Source organism: Eurytemora carolleeae, unplaced genomic scaffold (genome assembly GCF_000591075.1).
Source record: "Eurytemora carolleeae unplaced genomic scaffold, Eaff_2.0 scaffold359, whole genome shotgun sequence".
Taxonomy (NCBI): Eukaryota; Metazoa; Arthropoda; class Copepoda; order Calanoida; family Temoridae; genus Eurytemora; species Eurytemora carolleeae.
In genome coordinates, this window is record NW_019396374.1 from 110,049 (window position 1) to 129,210 (window position 19,162).

The window sequence follows — 19,162 nt, forward strand, 5'->3', positions numbered from 1 at the left end:
GATTTTATTGAGAAAATTTCAATTAAGAAATATGTCCCTTAAAATCTAATTAGTTTCCTGTATTTCTACATTTTTGTCGTCGTTATTTAATGATTTAAAAAAATAGATTCTTAAAACGTTATCACACAAATGGATGATTTGGAACACCGAATTTGTAGGGCTGGGCACGTTCCAACTTTTTTAAGCCTTTGCAGTTCCAACTATTCAAAAAAATCTCCGGTAGCCGTTAGAATTAAAGGGTAAGAACAAAACTTTGTTTTTATATTTTCCGTTTTTTTAGTTAGCGATCTCAATTTTATTAACGGGCTTAACAGAAAATTTTCAACAACCGTTAACAGCTCCAGCCAAATTAAAGGTGTTAAAGTCGCAAAGCGCAGAACAAAATTTTTGTTAACGGTTTCTAAAATCCTAATGGTTGTGACGTAAGACGAAATTTAAAAACCTTAAAATATGTTAAAAAAATTTTACAAGTTCCATGGAATTTTAGCAGAAAAAAAATTCACCGTTATAAAAAAAATCTGCTTTGTTTTCATTTGCAACTGTTAATTTTGTTTTCACAAACAGCTAATTCCTTTTGTTAACGATTAAATTTTCGAAAACCTCCGCTTCGTTAATGGAACTTTGCCCAGCTCTATGACTTTGCACTCAGACTCACTAATTATAGATTATTAAAACGATTTATAAACAATTTTTCCACAAAACTACATTCTCAGTTCAACTACCATACATTGTCGGTCACTCCCTTTAAGTGGCTAATTTAATCATTTGGCAAAGAAGCCAACAAGTTTACAATTGCAGAGAACTATGAATATAAGAAAACACACAATAAAAATTCTGTACAGTCGTCTTTGAAGTCTAAGTCTGTGTATGTAAAACCCTGTATTTAATAAATTTAACAGTGCTGAACAAGATAGTTAAAGCTTTGATTAAAGTGCAATTAAACAGATGAAACCATGGAATATATACCAGAAACCCCATACTTTGTTTACAACGATAATGTACTGCTGTTTCTGGAAGGAGCACAAGAAAATAGAATATGATTTTCTACCCCTCGTTCATTTGTGTACAACTGGAGTACACGACCAAATAGCAGACATTTACTCTCAGGGATATTAAAGGATCCTTTAGATGCGAAATACTAAACCTTAAAAAATGGATTTTTGTCTTATGTTAAAGAGTATTTCTTTAAAAATTAAAAACTTCACCCATGAATGCCAATGGGTATTATATGCAACTTAAGTGGCGGTTAGATGGCAGTCATAAAACTTGCTGTAGAAATAAAGCATGCTATGACGGTAGGACTATAGGCCTACTTAATCCAGCCGTGAAAGCTGATGAGCAGTCTGTTTATATCTAGTCTGTGGTTCCCGGTTATACTTCCTTATATGCAAACAATCAATAATAAATTTAAAATTCACGAATTACAGTTTGTAACAATGCTAAAAGTTGGAAAGTTCGTATCTTCTCAGATTTGACCCATTTCTATGATATGCTGGGTTAGAAATCGATATCCCTCGATCAGACCTGAAAAAAATTGATTTTGAATTTGAGATTCTTCAAATCTGGTTTTATTCCGTGGCTGCAATAATTCATAGAATTCATTAATTCTTTTCTTGTGTTTATGAATAGGAATATGGAAAAGAAAAAAACTATTAAAAACTTTTCTTTTTATTACCCAAAACCAATAAAAGAATGAAAGATACCAGCAAAATTTAATGTTTGTAACACAAATTATTCATCTTATAAGCATTTTTTAGACAGTGATCTGCGTGTTTTTTTTTAGTTCGTTTGTTCATCGTTTGTGAACGACCCATTTCGCTCTTTTTTTCAAACAAATTGATTTCGGTCGTTCTCAAATTAGTGTTCATTTCCATCTTTTCTTTTGTTTTCTCTGTATAATAAAATTGTTCTCTCGGTAGAAAAAAGATCGTATTTTTCACAAGTTTGTTAGAAAAGAACATCATTAAGAAACTATCTTTTAATAAAGTGTTGTTAAAAAACCTTTCATTTAGTAAAAACGAAAAAAAATTCAAAATCTTTAAGAAAATTGATTTGTTTAGAAGAATCCTTTAAGCTTGTTCGGACAAAAGATTAAGAAATCGTTCATCAACAAACACGATTGTTGGAACGACTTTAAATCATTTCTATGAATGATCTGAGTCAATCGTCAATCTTTTTATTCTGAACGACACCATAGTTCATAAAATTTCTTTCCTTCTCAAAAATTTCCTTTCGTTTTCAAAACAATGCACATCTCTATCTGTACCTTCTATCTAGGTATTCGGATGAGCCTTGGTCTGAGTCACTTTCTAACTGGTTTTGAGAGAACTTCTCCTGACCACTCATTGGTGGAAACATTGTCTGCTTGGAACTAACATGTCTGATTGGTTGATCGAGATCACATGGCAACATAGGAATGTCTCTATTGGCAGAACTCACAGCTATCTCAGATGTCTTGGTTATATCGGGTCTACAGAAAGTAAATGATATAAATCAAAGTTAATTGCATTTTATAAAGAAAAAAGTCAGAGATATTCATATTAATGAAAAGAAGGAGGATTAAGGAGGGATAAAGTCAAGCGATTTTTACACCGGAAGTGTTACGAAAGGAAATCCGTTCACACTGAACTGAAAAAGTAAAAGAGAATATAGAAAAAAACAAAATTATGTTAATTCAAATTTTCTGAAGTTTTAAATGCATCTTTGTAAACATTATTACCACATGAAAATAGAAGAACAGTGTGTTACCCCCTCAATTTGATTAATAAATTGTGTTTCTTAACATTAGGGCACAAGATTATTACACCCCACCTAGGAAAGAAAACTGCATTTCTGATATAACATTTACTATCCTCTGAGCAACTTGGCTGTAATGGCCGTTTGTGGGATTATGATGCGGGCCGTATCTGTTTATATTAAACACATTTGTGTTAGTCTGTGTTATTGCCCGTTTCACGAGTTCAGTGTGCTTTATATTGACTTTACTCTCTAGCTTCTTGTATCTCCAAACAAACTCAATGACAGAAATTGCACAAGCAAGCCCCATTCCTGCCAAGAGAACAACAAAAACTCCACCAACGTTGTCTAGACCAAGCTCATTTGCGGATTTCTTTGCATTATCCTAAAATCAAATAATATTTTATGTTTTTTAAAAATTAAATTCAATTAACTACATTCTGTTTTGTAAGGGCATAGGTTTTTCTATTTGACCGAAGTTACTCTGAAACTAACCCTGCAAATAAGGGGGAGATGTAGTTATCTTTAGTAAATGTAATTAAAAGAAATGTAGTTTTGCCGCCAAAAGGTATTTTACCAAGTCCACTTGGAGAATTAAGAGTAATCTTATAAAAATTATAACTTTTTCCTTTTCCAGAAATTATTAGAAGAACCCTTAAAACCTAACCACTCTAGAAATATAGTCTTCTTAAGCTTGGAAACCCTATATGCGCTTTAAATATAGAAATTTCTCTTTCTCAATTCCTGTTAATCTGGTAAAGTAATGATACCAATAAATATCTTCATTTTATTTAAATTCCAGTTTAAATTAAGATAAAGACCTGGCATTGCCCTCCTCCTCTCCGCTCCTTCCACCATCTTGTTTTTAACTCATGAAGACGACCTGCTTCCTGCAGCTGAAGGATAGCGCTTGAAATTGGAACACGGAACGGGGAACCTTGAATTTTGAAGAGTCAAATCATAAAAATAAAAATAAATAAAACTTTGCTACAATAAAAAACTTTATATCATTTCATACTTCTAATAAAAGCCAACAATTCTTTGAAGCAATGTATTATTTTTCCTAATAAACTAAATACCTGGTGTAAATGCAATTCCGTATCCCTTGGAGTCCAGGAGTCCTCCTATTTGAATAAGCTCACAGTTTCTCTCTATTTGATATTGAATAGAATTGGATTCCATTAGAAAAGCATATTGTCCGTCTGACTCCATAACCCTGGATACTCCTTCGTTATTACTTTTTGTAAAAACTGCAGGCTTCTGTGACTCCATGAAAGCAGACATCCTTGCATAAGTTGGAATCTTTGAATCCTAAATAATGAGTTTATGATATTGCATTACAGACTTTATCAGGGATATACATAACTACAGTTGGCCAACTTTATTCAAATTTTGGAAACTTTAAAGATTCTCAACACTGTGTGGTGTATTTAGGGCTGGGGAACAAAAGTTTTTTTTTTCAACAATTAACGAACAGAATTTCATTAACGACTACATTGTTTGAAAATTAACGAAATCACATGCTAACATGAAACAAACCGGGGTTTTTTACATTCAACATCATAAAAGAAAAACATCAGTAGCAATTACACATCATTCACAATGAACTATTGTTGATGATATAAAATCCTTTGATCAAGATTAACAAATGTAAAATATAGAAAAAGTGAAACAACATTTTTTTGGGGATGATTTGGAAAAGAACTAACTCCTCCAGAGATGGAATTTAAAGAATTTGAGCCGCGGTTTAAATCCGCCAAAACCCGGTTTAAATTCAGCGCCGGCTTAAATCTTGAAACATTTGATACAATTTTAAGTGGAACCAACCATATTTAAACCACGGCTTAAATTTAAACCGCCGCTCAAATTCTTTAAATTCGGCCACTGAACGATTTTTTCAAGTCGTTAGTTTGTTTCTGTCAGAGTTCAAACTGAATTCCAGTAAAAAACTTATCGAAAATTGTATTGTGAATTACAAAAGACATCACAGATTTTTGTGAAGTCTTTTAAACGTCAAAACTCAAAATCCTTGAATATCTTAAAAAACTTATAATACGATGCCAAAATATACTGAATGCACTTGTTATTAAATCTGAGCCAAGAAGATTTAAAAATCAAGAATATGATTAGCCCTAGTAAATTTACCCTGAAGAAAGCTCTTGTAGATCCAGACTCCAAGCAGCCATATTTAATTTTAGTTTGCTTTGCAAGATCATCAGCTGATTCTATTGGGGATTCCATCCGCTCAACTACAACAAGAACAGGGTTGGGAATTTATGAATAAGGTGAATAAGTTAAACTTCTCATGGCTAATTTAATTTTTTTCTTGTGCGCTGAGCTCAAACCAAACCAATTCTGTTGATCTTTGTTGCAAAAGAAAAGTGTTGATACTTTTTATTTATTTAAAAATAGCTGAATTAAAAAGAGGAAACATGCATTTAAAACTATTTTTTTTCTCGTAAAGCCGAAATATAAAAATCAAATCAAGAATTTTAGTTGTTAGCGCGGTCTTCCCTTAGAGTAAAATAAAAGATTAAATGGATTAAAGTTTGCAAATAAAGTTTAAGAAATTTTTTTTACGTTACAAATATTTTCTACTATCTTTTGGTTCCGGATCATTAAACTTTAATATCTGAGGCCAAAATAAAAGAATTTAAACCACGTCGCTGATTCGTCAAAAACCGGTTCCAATTGAGCACCGACTTAAATCTAGAAACACTGAATACAATTTCAAGTGGAACCAACCATGTTTGAACCGCGTCTTATATTTGAGTCAGGGCTTAAATTCTTTAAATTCGGCTTCTGATCAGTTTCTTTGCAAACAATTGGTGAAGCTGAAAATAATTATTTTTGTTGGGCAGAGTTTATAAACTCTAAGCCTGAGCTAGAAATGAAATCATATTAAACTTTTATAAATCCTAGGTTTCTTCAATTTTACAAATTTTACAAATTTGAGAAATATATTTTCCAAGCTTTATATGAATTAGACAGATTATTTTAAAATGCTTGAAAGGTATCAAACCGTCACAACTGCTATTAATTCTGTATAGAAAGCTAGTGCATAAGGTAAAATTTTGGAAGGAATTTATTACTCATCTTTAACTCTTATTTTCTTATCACTATATCTCGGCAACCTTACAACGCAAAGCTTTTATAATTTAAAAATTGACTGAATGATCTAGCAGAAATTGTAGTTTGAAATCTACTAAATTGGGTTCCATAGAATTGGAAAATTAGGGAGGAGTAGAGATGGACATCGTTTTTGTAAACAAAGAAACTTTTGTGAACGAAACAACTTTTTGTGAATGATGGTGTCATTCACAAAAAAAATGAGAAATGAAAAAACGATCGTCTTTAAAAATACGAACAAAAAACATAAATTTATTTTAAAAGTATGATATTTTGAAAAGGAAATAAGCCAAACATGCCCATCTCTAATGAGGGAGAGCCGTAATCAATTTCTAAGGTTTAATTTTGACACAGAGACTTTCTTGGCTATTTCTTCTTTACATTGACTTGACATTCTTTAAAGGAACTGTTTGCGTAATTTCAAGAAGCCCTCCACCAAACATGAAAATGACCGATTAACAACGGTACCATTGATCAAGTATTTAATCAGATTAAGGCTACCGTTTTATAAGTAAATCGTCATATTTGCATAGATTTTCACTTAAAATTAAGCTTACAGTCCATTTAAATGATACGATGCAACAGGGATTTTTTTCTAGGTGGGAATGGGTTGGATAGAGGGGAGGGGGTCAAAAATCAATGTTTACCTGTCAGAAAAGCTGCAAGGTTAGCAGTATAAGAACTAATCATAATCAATGTAAAGAACCACCACATTCCAGCAACCATTCGGGTTGATATAGCCCTGAAATAAAACCAGATATAGCCCTGGAATAGAACCAGATTTATAACCTTGAAATAAGACAAGATATAAGCCCTGAAATAGGAATAGTAAATAATGGAACTGATGTATCTCCTCATGCGTGTCTCGATGCAACCTGATTTCATAGACAATATTTAAAACCATAAATTCTGTTGGATTGAAAAGAAAAAGCTAAAAATGGCAAAAAGAGATTTTAAAATAAGGAAAATTGAGAAATCGGAAATAATAATTGAAATAAGAAGAAAATAAAAAAGTTTGAAATAAGAAATTGATACCAATAGTTTGAAAAAGTAACAAAAACAAACCTGTTCTACAATATTGCCAATAAAACTTTAACGGCTTTATCCAGTTGAATTCCAATACAAAGAAACATTATGGATAGAGAAAGAAATAATGAAAATTTAATTTTGTGTTGAAACCTACTCAAATATGAAACTCGGCTTAGACACTTTTTGAAAATTTCCTTTGAAAAAATTACTTTTTATAATATCAAAAAAAAACAACTTAGGAATTGCAAGTCTTTGCCACAAACTCAATTTTTTAAATCTCTATATCTTTGCAACATTGTGGTGTAAACCTTTTATATTACAAACTTATATTATTTGCTCTAACAGAATTCATAGTTTGAAATATCTAAGGGTTAGCTAGATTCCTTTTACAGTTAAACATATTTATATTACTAGAAATTCAAGGCGCTTCGCGCCCTTCTTTCTAGACTTTTCGCGCCCATCTTCTATTTAAATTGTGAACATGTTCTTTTTGTTTACATTTAAAAACAAAGAAGAAAAAATTTTGCGGATTTTTAAAAAAAAAAAATTGAATTTATGATACATTCATCTTATTTTTTAAAATCATGATTTTGAAAAAAAAATACAGCCTTTAAACCCTTCTTTAATCTACCCCTTTTTTTGATAAATTTATCATTGGCTCGAGTGTTTGGGTTGCTTGTTGGTTCCTAATTAATGTGTTAACACCCCAGGAAAGGTTAAAATTCAATTGTTTTGCCTTAAAAAAGTTTGATTATAAAAAAGGAAATCCACCAACGAAAAACTAAAATCTGCGAAATCATACATTAGAATTTTGTTTTCTACTGTACAAAGAAAAACTACAAGTAACATTTTTCATATAAAGCTATTTCAAGAAAGAGGAAGAGGAGAGGGGATAAAATATACAAAGTATATTAAACTTTATCATAGATAAAACAAATTTTAGTTTGAGAGAGAGTTAAAATTCAAATTGTGAAATAAAAGTAGGTTAAAAGAGGGATATTACGAATGAATTATAATAATTAAAGTATATGCCTTGAATTCACATTACTTACAGATTATGCAAATATATTTCCCTCTATCTGCAGGCTCAGAATAGGATCAGGGAATAGGCAATCCTACCCCGCAAATTGCACAAATTAGAATATAAGAATGTACAGGGTTTAACAGATTGTTACATAGGATCAATTTACACATTAGTTGAAAATTTTGCTTCTTCATAAAAAAATCCACATCTGCTAATATTTTGTATTACAAAGTTTACCCATGAAAAGGTTGTGGAAATATTTTCGTTTTTTGGTATCAATTTCTATAGAAAAAAAAGGCTTTTGTGAACATTTTTGAATCTGACAAAGTTTAAAATATACCGTTCTTAAACAGGCCCGAATAGCCGGTCAGTTGAGATAGCTTGGCTATTTATTTACATTATATCGTTTTAGACGAACATCGGCATTTTGTCTGCAATCTTTTCTCCGTAAAAAGTGTGACTGTCTTTCATTGAAAAGGCTGATTTTTTTTTATAGAAATATGAAAAATTGTGAAAACTTACTTAGGTGATATATCGCTTCCTTGTTGCATGAGGGATCCTATGGTGAACCACATAGAGTTACATAAACTAAACTCATTGACTAGAACTTCCGGTTCCTCAGTACAAGGATGCGGGTTATCCCACTCATACGGACTAAACCTAAAAAAATAAAACCTATACTTATAGATTGTAACAGATACAGCTCCGGGGGCTAAATCAACGGAACAATTTACAATCCGAGCTATATCGATGAGAATTATTCCAATCACTTCTTAAAACCCAAAGCTAATAACAACTGCTGTATTGCTGAATGTACATGTAAAGGGCTACAGAAGAGCATAAGTGAGTTAGAACGGTAAAATCTAAACCCTAGACGTTGCGACACTTCAAAGACAACCCTGTCTTAAAAATTGATACGACATGTTTATAAGCAGACTGAATCTGTGTGATAGCGTTCACATGGTTCTGGTTCCAATAAACAACCTATTTATATTATAATGGTTTGCTTTAACTTTAGTTACTGGGAAATATATGGAGACCCAGCGTTCCGGATAATGAAATGCCACACAAAAGTTCCGGATTATGAAATGCCACACAAAAGTTCCGGATAATGAAATGCCACACAAAAGTTCTGGATAATGAAATGCCACACAAAAGTTCTGGATAATGAAATGCCACACAAAAGTTCTGGATATTGAAATGCCACACAAAAGTTCCGGATATTGAAATGCCACACAAAAGTTCTGGATATTTAAATGCCACACAAAAGTTCTGGATATTGAAATGCCACACAAAAGTTCTGGATATTGAAATGCCACACAAAAGTTCTGGATATTGAAATGCCACACAAACGTTCTGGATATTGAAATGCACACAAAAGTTCTGGATAATGAAATGCCACACAAAAGTTCTGGATATTGAAATGCCACGCAAAATTTCCGGATATTGAAATGCCACACAAAAGTTCCTAAACAACAAATTAGTTTACTGAAGAATTTTTTTTTACATTTTTTGCCGTCGTTATCTAATAATTAAATAAAAACAATTCTGAAAACGTATCCACCCAAAAGTACGATTTTGAACGTCGACTTTGCGCATACACTCAGGATTTACAGATTTTTAAAATAGTTTTATATGTCTCAAATAAATCCTGAAGAATTTGTCCACAACACTGCATACTCAGTTCAACTATCTTACATAGCCGGTCTGTCCCTTTAATAAATTACACTAAACCAGGCTCGAGATCTATGCAAATGAGTAGAACTGGGCAACTTTCTGTTCACTAAAGTCAAGTTTTTGAAAATGAATAGAAGATTAATTCTGTTAACAAACAGTAAAAGTGATTAATGTTGAAATTGTAAGATAACCGTTCATGAAAAAGGAACGAAAAAATAAATAAAACTATCACGGATGTGTTTTAAAATAATGCTGACTTGTGTTTAATTTTCTGCTTAAAATTGCATTAAAATTAATGATATAAAGAATGCATTTTGTAGGATTTGATGTTTTTGAATGTTTTGGCAACTTCCCACTATAATCTTTAATATCTTGTTGACGGCTGGTGCGGGGATACCTATTTCAAAATATGTTCCATTATGGTCATTAGAAAGATTGAGATCGTTAATAAATGGTAACTTAACAAATTAGAAAATACTGTTAGCTGAACAGAAAATTCAATTCTTTGCTAAAAAGGAATGGATATGTCTGAAAAGGAATTGAGTCTTTGCCACAAAATCAAATATTCTAATGCCTATATCTTTGCAACCTTGTAGTGTACACCTTAGACATTTCAAACGTATATTATATTAGATAACAGAATTCAAATTGTTTGAAATATCAAATGGCTACAACATTGGGTTGCTCAGGTAAAGGGATTAGAAAATTAGAGTTTGTGGTAAAGACTCAATTCCTTTGGTCTTTCGAACGAGTTTAGATAACCGTAAACAAACGGATTGAAAAAGGTTCTGAACGTGGCCAGCCCTACAAATTTCGTATTTCAATATTGTAATAATAGAAACAGTTGTGTACGATTCTAAGCATTATAGTGATTGCATCTCAGTGGGCTCCCAGCAAGCAATCCCATTTCATAAGATCAAACATCCATCTTATGATTCAACACAATTATTCTAAATCCTTTAACAGAAAAAACCACATTACATGAATCTCAGCAAAAAGAAATTTGATTCTCTAAAACTCTAATTTTCTATTTTTTCTATCTTTCCAATCAGTTGGTGTATATTTTTGATATGTTGATTCTGCAAGCTCAAAAATAAAAATAAACAAATTTGTGGCAAATATAAATGGATTTATTAATTAAAATCAAAGACAACTTTATTGACATTTCTAATAAAAGATTTATAAGAAACCTTAAAATATGAGTAATCCTTAGATTTATGATATTATGTAAGATTATACGAAAGGATTTAAATATTTTAGGAGAAATTAAGTTTTCCGAACTTTGGTTAATTTTTAAACCACTTGGAATTTTGATAAAGTATCAATACAAAAAATCCAATCCAAATACAATTTTTCCACTTCTTAACATTTGTTATTTACAAAAGAATTGAGTCTTTGCCACAAACTCAAATGCGCTAATTCCTATATCTTTGCAACATGATGGTGTAAACCTTTGATATCTTAAACTTAGATTCTTTGATCAAACAAAATTCGTAGTTTGAAATATCTAAGAGTTACGCCATTGGATAGCAGAGATGGGAAAATTGGGATTGGAGTTTGTGAAAAAAAATACCTCAGAGACATTTTCAAACATTTGCCTACAATTTTTGAGCCTTTAAAGGCTTGTTTTTGACAATTTTATCTTTTATCTATTGAAAGAAAGTTATTAAATTTTTATTTGATATTTGTTTGGAAACTGGAGCTGCCAGGAGAAAACATAATTGAGATAATCCATTGAGTTATATATCCCAAGAAAATATTCAAATTGGCGAATCTCCAAGATTTCTGAAATATTTTGCAAAAGTAAAGTTTTTCAAAATATCAGAGTCAATAACTTTTGTATTAAAGGAAGTCAGAACCTTAAAGGTACTGTAAGCGTAATTTCAAGTGCCCCTCCATTAAAAATAATTAGTTATCAAAATCATAATCATTGATATCTAATTCTTGCTTGATCAGAAATAACTATAAGGGGTACAGTTGTGAAACTGGCATTGCCATCTGTGCATGGATGGTTACTTGAAATTACGCTTACACTTCCTTTAAGTTGGAATCTTATGAATCAAAGTTTGAGATTCTCCAATTCAGAGGTTAAAAAAAATCCTACCTTTACCAAAAGAATGATACCCCCAAGTAGGTACCTGAGTATATATAATTACCTGGTTAGGACGAATAGTAGGACGGATACTCCAAGGTATGCTGTAGCAGTATATATATAACTATACCTGGCTAGGACGAATAGTAGGACGGATACTCCAAGGTACGCTGTAGCCTTGTATATATATAATTATACCTGGCTAGGACGAATAGTAGGACGGATACTCCAAGGTATGCTGTAGCAGTGTAGATCCAAACATCAAGGGATAAAGGTGAAAGGAAAGAGAAAAGATCTGGAGGCTTCTTTTGGGGCTTTTTATACAAGATACTGAAAAAATCCAAGTTTTAATATAAAGGAATTGAGTCTTTGTCACATATTCAGTTTTTGTATAATCTATATCTTTGCAACCTTGTGATGTAAACCTTTAATATTTCAAACTTACATTATTTGATCTAATAGCATTCATAGTTTGAAATATTAAAGGCCTACGACATTGGGTTGCAACGATATTGAAATTAGAAAATCAGAGTTTGTGGCAAAAACTCAATTCCTTTAAACAAGTTGTTCACATACTTTGGAAGTTAGGACTTAGTAAATTTTACAGTTAGGAAGTTATCACTGGGTTAATATTAAATATGGGAAGTTACCATTTTGAAAATTGTATTAGTGGTAAATTACCACTTAGTAAATTGTACTTTTTCAAAGTTACCTATTGCTTTTTATATATAAATTTAGCTTGTCTGGGTGTGTCTGTTTGTTTTTATCCAATAAACGTCAAAATGGCTGAACCGATCGGGCCAAAATTTTGTGTGGGACCTCACGTGACCCCAGGAAAGGTTTATGAATGATAAAAATTTTAAAAATTTGTGTTTAAAAGTTTTTTATTTTTGTAAAATTTAGAAAAAATATTGTGAAATCCGCAAACTTTTTTTTGTTTTTGTTTTATACTGTACAAAGAGAAGATGCTCCCAGATAAAGCCACAATTAAAAGTTGAAATAGAAGATATGGGCGCGAAGCGCCCTAAAAGCCTAGTAATTGTACATTTGGGTAGTTCAATAATTGAAAAATTATTTGGTAACTACATTTTTTACTCCCTTCACTGGGAATCCGTTTTTGTAAAATACCCTTAAAGAGTGAGACTAAAAACACAATTTTAGCTGAAATTCATAGAGATACGATGCTACATCGATTGGACTAATATCCGAATGATTAAAAGATTAAAAACCAGTTATTCAAAAGTCAAAGAGCGCATCTCAAATCTCTAGCAAAAAGAGAGGCTCAAGCATTGATCTCGATATCCACCATTCTAAAGTTTTCAACGTTGAAGGCTTAGGTTTTAAGACTTAAACAATTGTCTCTGGAGTCCCATTATTGAACAAATAAACAAATTAATTAATTAATTAAATGAAGAAATACAAAAAAGAACAAATACAGAATTCATAAACAATTCTACAGAAATTTTTATTCATAATCAATTCTACAAAAATGTTTATTCATAAACAATTCTACAGAAATGTTTATTCATAAACAGTTCTACAGAAATGTTTATTTATAAAAAAATTTATAGAAATGTTTATTCATATACAATTCTACAGAAATGTTTATTTATAAATAGTTCTACAGAAATGTTTATTCATAAATAATTCTACAGAAATGTTTATTCATAAACAATTCTACAGAAATGTTTTTTTATAAATAGTTCTACAGAAATGTTTATTCATAAATAATTCTACAGAAATATTTATTTATAAACAATCCTACAGAAATATTTATTCATGAAGAAGCATATTGGTAGATGTCAAAGTCTACTACAACGACCCTTTGCTAATGGTGGATGTCAAAGTCTACCGCAGTCAACAAGAATGGGTTCAAACCCTTTGCTAATGGTGGATGTCAAAGTCTACTACAGTCAACGAATATGGGTTCAAACCCTTTGCTAATGGTAGATGACAAAGTCTACTACAGTTAACGAATATGGGTTCAAGGTGGATGTCAAAGTCTACTACAGTTAACGAATATGGGTTCAAACCCTTTGCTAATGGTGGATGTCAAAGTCTACTACGTCAACAAGAATACATTGCTACTTTAAATGTCAATGAATGCATTCCGAAATATGTTTTTATTATTTGAGTGCTGACAAAGAAGCTAATTTACGGGCAGCCGTAGTACATTTGAATTTCCGAGCCGGGTCAACCTTTCCGGTCCCAGTTTGTACTGTATCTAGCTCTATTGACAGGACTAGCCGGTGCAACAAGGTTGACGCGTTCAGAGGCTTCATATAGGTTGAATTTACTTTTACTAAAGAGGCAGAGGTGCGTGAATTGTAAATGCTCAATGAATGTATATTCAGTTGAGATTTCAATTAAATAGTTTGTTCGAACCAATACCGATCAGAACAAAATTATTAAAACATTATATTTTTAATTGGCTCATGTTAAATTTTCTTTTGTGTTTTGTTTTTAGCTGGACCATCATACATTGTTATTTTGTATTTAGTTTTGAACATAAATACTATAAAATTCTAAAGAAAAGTTTGTTCATAAACAATTCTCTAGAAATATTTATTCATTTATTCATTATGAATTATCTCTGAATCTGAGATCTTAAACAAAGGTAATTTCCCTTGATTAACCTTGATTATAATCAATAATGTGAAAATATATCCTGGGGTTTCTTGCTTGTATTGTGTTCAATTCTGAAAATTAACTTTAATATTTAATATTAATTTTATTGATAAACTGCTTAACCAAAAATATATCCTGGGGTTTCTTGCTTGTATTGTGTTCAATTCTGAAAATTAACTTTAATATTTAATATTAGTTTTATTGATAAACTGCTTAACCAAAAATAATTATTTTCAAAGAAAAGAACAATAAGAGATTTTTCCTTCCTTATCAGAAAAATATGTAAATGGTAAAAGTTGTGAATTTGATGATATAGATATGTGAAAATAGACAGTCTCTTTAAATTATGTGTACTGTTCCTTGAAAAAGAAACGTACAGGCAGCTTAGAATTTATTTTTATTGTAAACAAATGTTATGCTAAACAAAGATTGCCGAGCCCAAGCATATTTAAAATTTTGGTCCTTGACCCAGAAAGCCGTTTCCTTCGTTCGATCTCAATTTGACCGATAAACCGATAAACAAAATATGTTTAGATGGACATATTGTTATGAAAATGGACAAATTGTTATGAAAATGGACAAATTGTTATGAAAATGGACAAATTGTTATGAAAATGGACAAATTGTTATGAAAATGGACAAATTGTTATGAAAATGGACAAATTGTTATGAAAATGGACAAATTGTAATGAAAATGGACAAATTGTTATGCAAATGGACCGAACTGATAAATCAGGTCCTTTTCTGAGCTTTGTTTACAATTATTGATATTTTTATGATAAAACTAGGCTTAGAGCTATCCTAATCCGTCACAGTAAAATAAGAGAATTATTTTTCATATGTAAAACTGACGCTTTAAAGGTACTAATGAGCATCGTTTTAAGATCCGCTTCTAAACATTTAAAGTTTTCAGACCTTTAACAGGCTCACCTAGAATCTGAAATGTGAATCCTATTTCAAAATTGCATTCTAGACAAGTTATTCCATTATTTTATAAAATTTAATCAAATGTAAAACTGACGCTTTAAAGTTACTAATAACCATCGTTTAAAGATCCGTTTCTAAACATTTAAAGTTTCAGATTAAGAGACTCCCCTAGAACCTGAGATGTAAATCCTATTTCAAAATTGCATTTAAAACAAGTTATTCCATTATGTTTTACTTTGACTAAAATGAATAATAGAAGTCAATAATCTGTTTCCTTAAATTCTGTATATTTAATAAATGATAAAAAATATATTTATTAAATGACAGAATAATAGAAGTTAATAATCTGTTTTCTTAAATTCTATAGATTTAATATATGAAAAATGGATAAAACCATTAAAATATACATTGATTAAATGAAAAAATAAAAGAAGTCAATAATATGTTTTCTTAAATTCTTTAGATTTAATATATAAAAAATGGATAAAACCATTAAAATATATATTTATTAAAGTAAAGAATAATAGAAGTCAATAATCTGTTTCATTAAATTGTGTAGATTTCCAATAACGTGGATTAAAAGTCGTTGAACTTCAAACAGAAAATTAGATCAAAGAACATATTTTCAACTTTACTCCATCAATTTTATTTTATAACTTTAAAAATAAAATGTATTTGCTGCGCCTACTTTGTTTGTGTCCAATAAACGTCCAAACGAACATGACCCCAGAGCGAAGTTTTATGGACGGTTAAAAATGAATTATTTTGCCTTTAACAAAAGCACGGTGGACTAAGCCAGTGGGGTCGGTCAAATAGGCTTAGGATTAGGCCGGGTACTGTAAAATGTCTGAACGCGCCATGGGAGTTGTCATAGTTAGCCCTCTCAGGGGACTATGCCAAGAAAATTGACCCCTGTCGTATGTTAGTCTGGTTAGGGCGACGTACTGTACCATAGGATCAGGTCAGTACACGCTGTTATCTGGCAGGCCGGTACAAACTGGGCAGGTCCTGTTCGAATTCAAATTTACTACGCACCCTGAACTAACGAGAGAGAGAAGCATTCGGTTTCTTTTATTTGAAATCAAACTGTTTTCGTCTATAACTCAACAGTCTTTAGACTTACAGATTTGTTTATTTGTTACTTTTTCATTCAAAATGTATATGCCAACAAAAACATTTAAGATAAAAGGCTATAAGATTATGTTAAAGGGGCCAAATAGTGATCGAAAGTCACAATTTTCTCAAACATTGACAGAAACGTTAAATCCACGTGTACGGGGATAGAGTGAAAGGTCGACATATATTATTTTTGAAAATGCACATATTTTGACAGAAAAAACCCGCAAACTACGATTTACAAGGAAAAATTGCAGCTTTTGCAGAAAAGCAACGATTAACATTTAAAATTTTTAATATAAAAGGGGCACGACCCACCCTTGAAGCCTCTTATTTGATTTTTCTTTAAAATATATTGTATTCCATGAGGTAATATTATATGGTTGAACTATAAAACAGAAGTTGAACCATTAAACTTATATTCAGGTTAGGATTCGGAACAATTTACATTTTAACATCATATTGGGAATAATCTGTACTTAGCTATTTACCAAAGAGAGTTACTTCACAAGACGCCCGTTTGTAATGTGGAATTATATTCAATAAGACATTTACTAAAGAGGGTCACTTATACAAAATACATATATGCACTGGGCGTCTTGTAAAGCACAGTTGTTGATTAAATCTAATATATACACATATATTCTATCATGACCCGGGCGTCTTTTTATTAAATCCTGGTATCTAGGGTATACATATACTGTACCCTGTACCGGGCGTCTTGTAGATTAATCTTTGATTAAATCTTTCCGGCATACATAGACTGTACCATGCCCTGTGCGTCTTGTAAAATATAATCTTTGATTAAATCTCGGTATCTTTGGTACCTGGGCTAAAAGCTCTCCCATGAGACCATTCCATTCTCCAGTTTCTTTATTTCTAAATCCATATGCTCCATCATCCACCCATTTGAAGGTATAGTTAAACTCTAGAACATATCCTAGTCATGTATTGTATAGAGGCCGCCGGGTAGTGCACAGGGACACCTCCCTTTTGTATGGTAACACCTCCCCCTAAAGTTTTATCCATTTCAACACAATCGACATAAAAAACAATTTAAGCTATTTAAGATTATTAGTTGACATATCTATATTAAATATGCATTTAGTTCTTTATTGTATTTTAAAGGGGGTACAGGCAAAAAATTATTTCTTCTAAAATGTCGTTTTCATTTCAAATCATAAAACAATTAATATTTACTCAAGACATAGATAATTTTTAATGTGTTTTTTTTTTCAATCAAAATACATTAATAAATATCGGAAACTGTCATAACATTGCTTTTTTTCTCTAACATTGTGTTGAAATGGTTAAAACTTTACAGGGAGGTGTTTCCATGCAAGGAGGTGTCCCAATGCACGACACCGTCTTCCATTTTGTCGTCTTATTTCTAAATCATTGATCGCTCAAAGTTATAGTTAACAAAAATACAAAAATGTATGATTTATTTTTCTTAAAACTAAATACCAAATACCAAATCCAAAGTTCTAAAGTCAATCAGACTGAAGTTTAAAAATCATAAAACATAAGAATTTAAAGAATAAAATTCTACCTATTTTAAATATTGAAAAAGTAAATTGTCAGCAAATCCAACGCAACAAAAGACCGAACAAAAGAAATCGTTTTTTACTTAAATCTAAATTTTTAAGGAGAAAATTAATAAAAAAAAACACAACATTTTGCGTCCAGTGTGTGAATAGCAGAGGTTCTCCTAAATATCTCACGATTTTTAATTTTTAACTTTATTTTTTGCGAATTTTGAGCCAGACTAGCTAAATTTCTAAGCTATACTTCGTATATCAATTTAATAATTTCTAAAATTAGCTAGTGCAGTTGCATGTTTGACTACTATTGCAGAATTTTTCTTGGACTTTTATAGCTTATACTTACTAAGAATTTCTGCAATTTCTGAAATGAGATCAATGGCGTATCCTTCAAAAGCTGCATTCCCAACTTTAGTCTCTACAGACTGTGTCACCATACTGTACGGATGACTCTAGAAAAGGTATGATTAATATTGTAATTGAGCCAACCGCCCACTGGTTTAAACTCGGCCATTAATTTATTTTCGGACGATGACATTTTTGAGGAAAATCACAACATATAGCTCAAAGCTAAAAAAATCAAAATTTCATGGCGTACGTAGTACGTACGTACAACGTAACGATCGTTAACAAAGGGTCGTCGTTAACTATCGTTAACCAAGGTTCGACGTTAACGATCGTTAACGAAGGGTCGTTGTTAACGATCGTCAACGAAACGACGAATTTTATAAAAACGAGCGTTTTGAAAAACGATCATTTTGAAAAACGATCGTTTTAAAAACGACCAATTTTTAAAAACGAACTTTAAAAAAAAAACGATCGTATCGTTTTAGATTTTTCGTCGTCGTTTTCATAACGATACGATCGTTTTTCTGAAAAATGAAAACGTTAACATCCCTACGTGTATCCCATTATTATTCATCTCATAAATTCACGGGAAAAGTCTAAAAAATTCAAACACAAAACAAATCCAAATTCACTAAAGTCCTTTGAAAAAATCGTTGGGAAAAATCTTATCAAATTCTTTTGTAACCGGGACTTTTTCTCCGTCAAAAGGGAATTTTTTTCAAATACTCTTGTTGGATGTCACGTTTAAACTTACCCTAATAGTAGTCACGGTTAGAGTCTTGTTCTGCAGATTTTCTACTATTTCTGTGTACATCTCAGTGAAATTACGCTTAAACTCTACACCCTTCTCAACCATACCAATTATATCATTTTAGTTTTTTATAATGATAATAATTAAAAATTTAAACAACT

The 19,162-nt window shown here is 31.2% G+C and overlaps 1 protein-coding gene across 1 annotated transcript in view; it reads right to left on the reverse strand.

The window, feature by feature from the left end:
• Positions 1 to 19,162, reverse strand: part of LOC111701976 (glutamate receptor ionotropic, kainate 2) — a 45,752-nt gene continuing 26,590 nt past the window's right edge. The window contains exons 15-26 of the mRNA XM_023473484.1: positions 19,005 to 19,094; positions 18,249 to 18,354; positions 17,186 to 17,286; positions 11,886 to 12,025; positions 8,441 to 8,578; positions 6,513 to 6,607; positions 4,882 to 4,985; positions 3,816 to 4,047; positions 3,558 to 3,673; positions 2,853 to 3,121; positions 2,267 to 2,470; positions 1 to 1,524 (exon numbers count right to left, since the gene is read on the reverse strand). Coding sequence (XP_023329252.1) covers positions 1,440 to 1,524; positions 2,267 to 2,470; positions 2,853 to 3,121; positions 3,558 to 3,673; positions 3,816 to 4,047; positions 4,882 to 4,985; positions 6,513 to 6,607; positions 8,441 to 8,578; positions 11,886 to 12,025; positions 17,186 to 17,286; positions 18,249 to 18,354; positions 19,005 to 19,094 — 1,680 coding nt within the window. The 3' untranslated portion in view covers positions 1 to 1,439. The remainder of the gene's footprint in view (positions 1,525 to 2,266; positions 2,471 to 2,852; positions 3,122 to 3,557; positions 3,674 to 3,815; positions 4,048 to 4,881; positions 4,986 to 6,512; positions 6,608 to 8,440; positions 8,579 to 11,885; positions 12,026 to 17,185; positions 17,287 to 18,248; positions 18,355 to 19,004; positions 19,095 to 19,162) is intronic.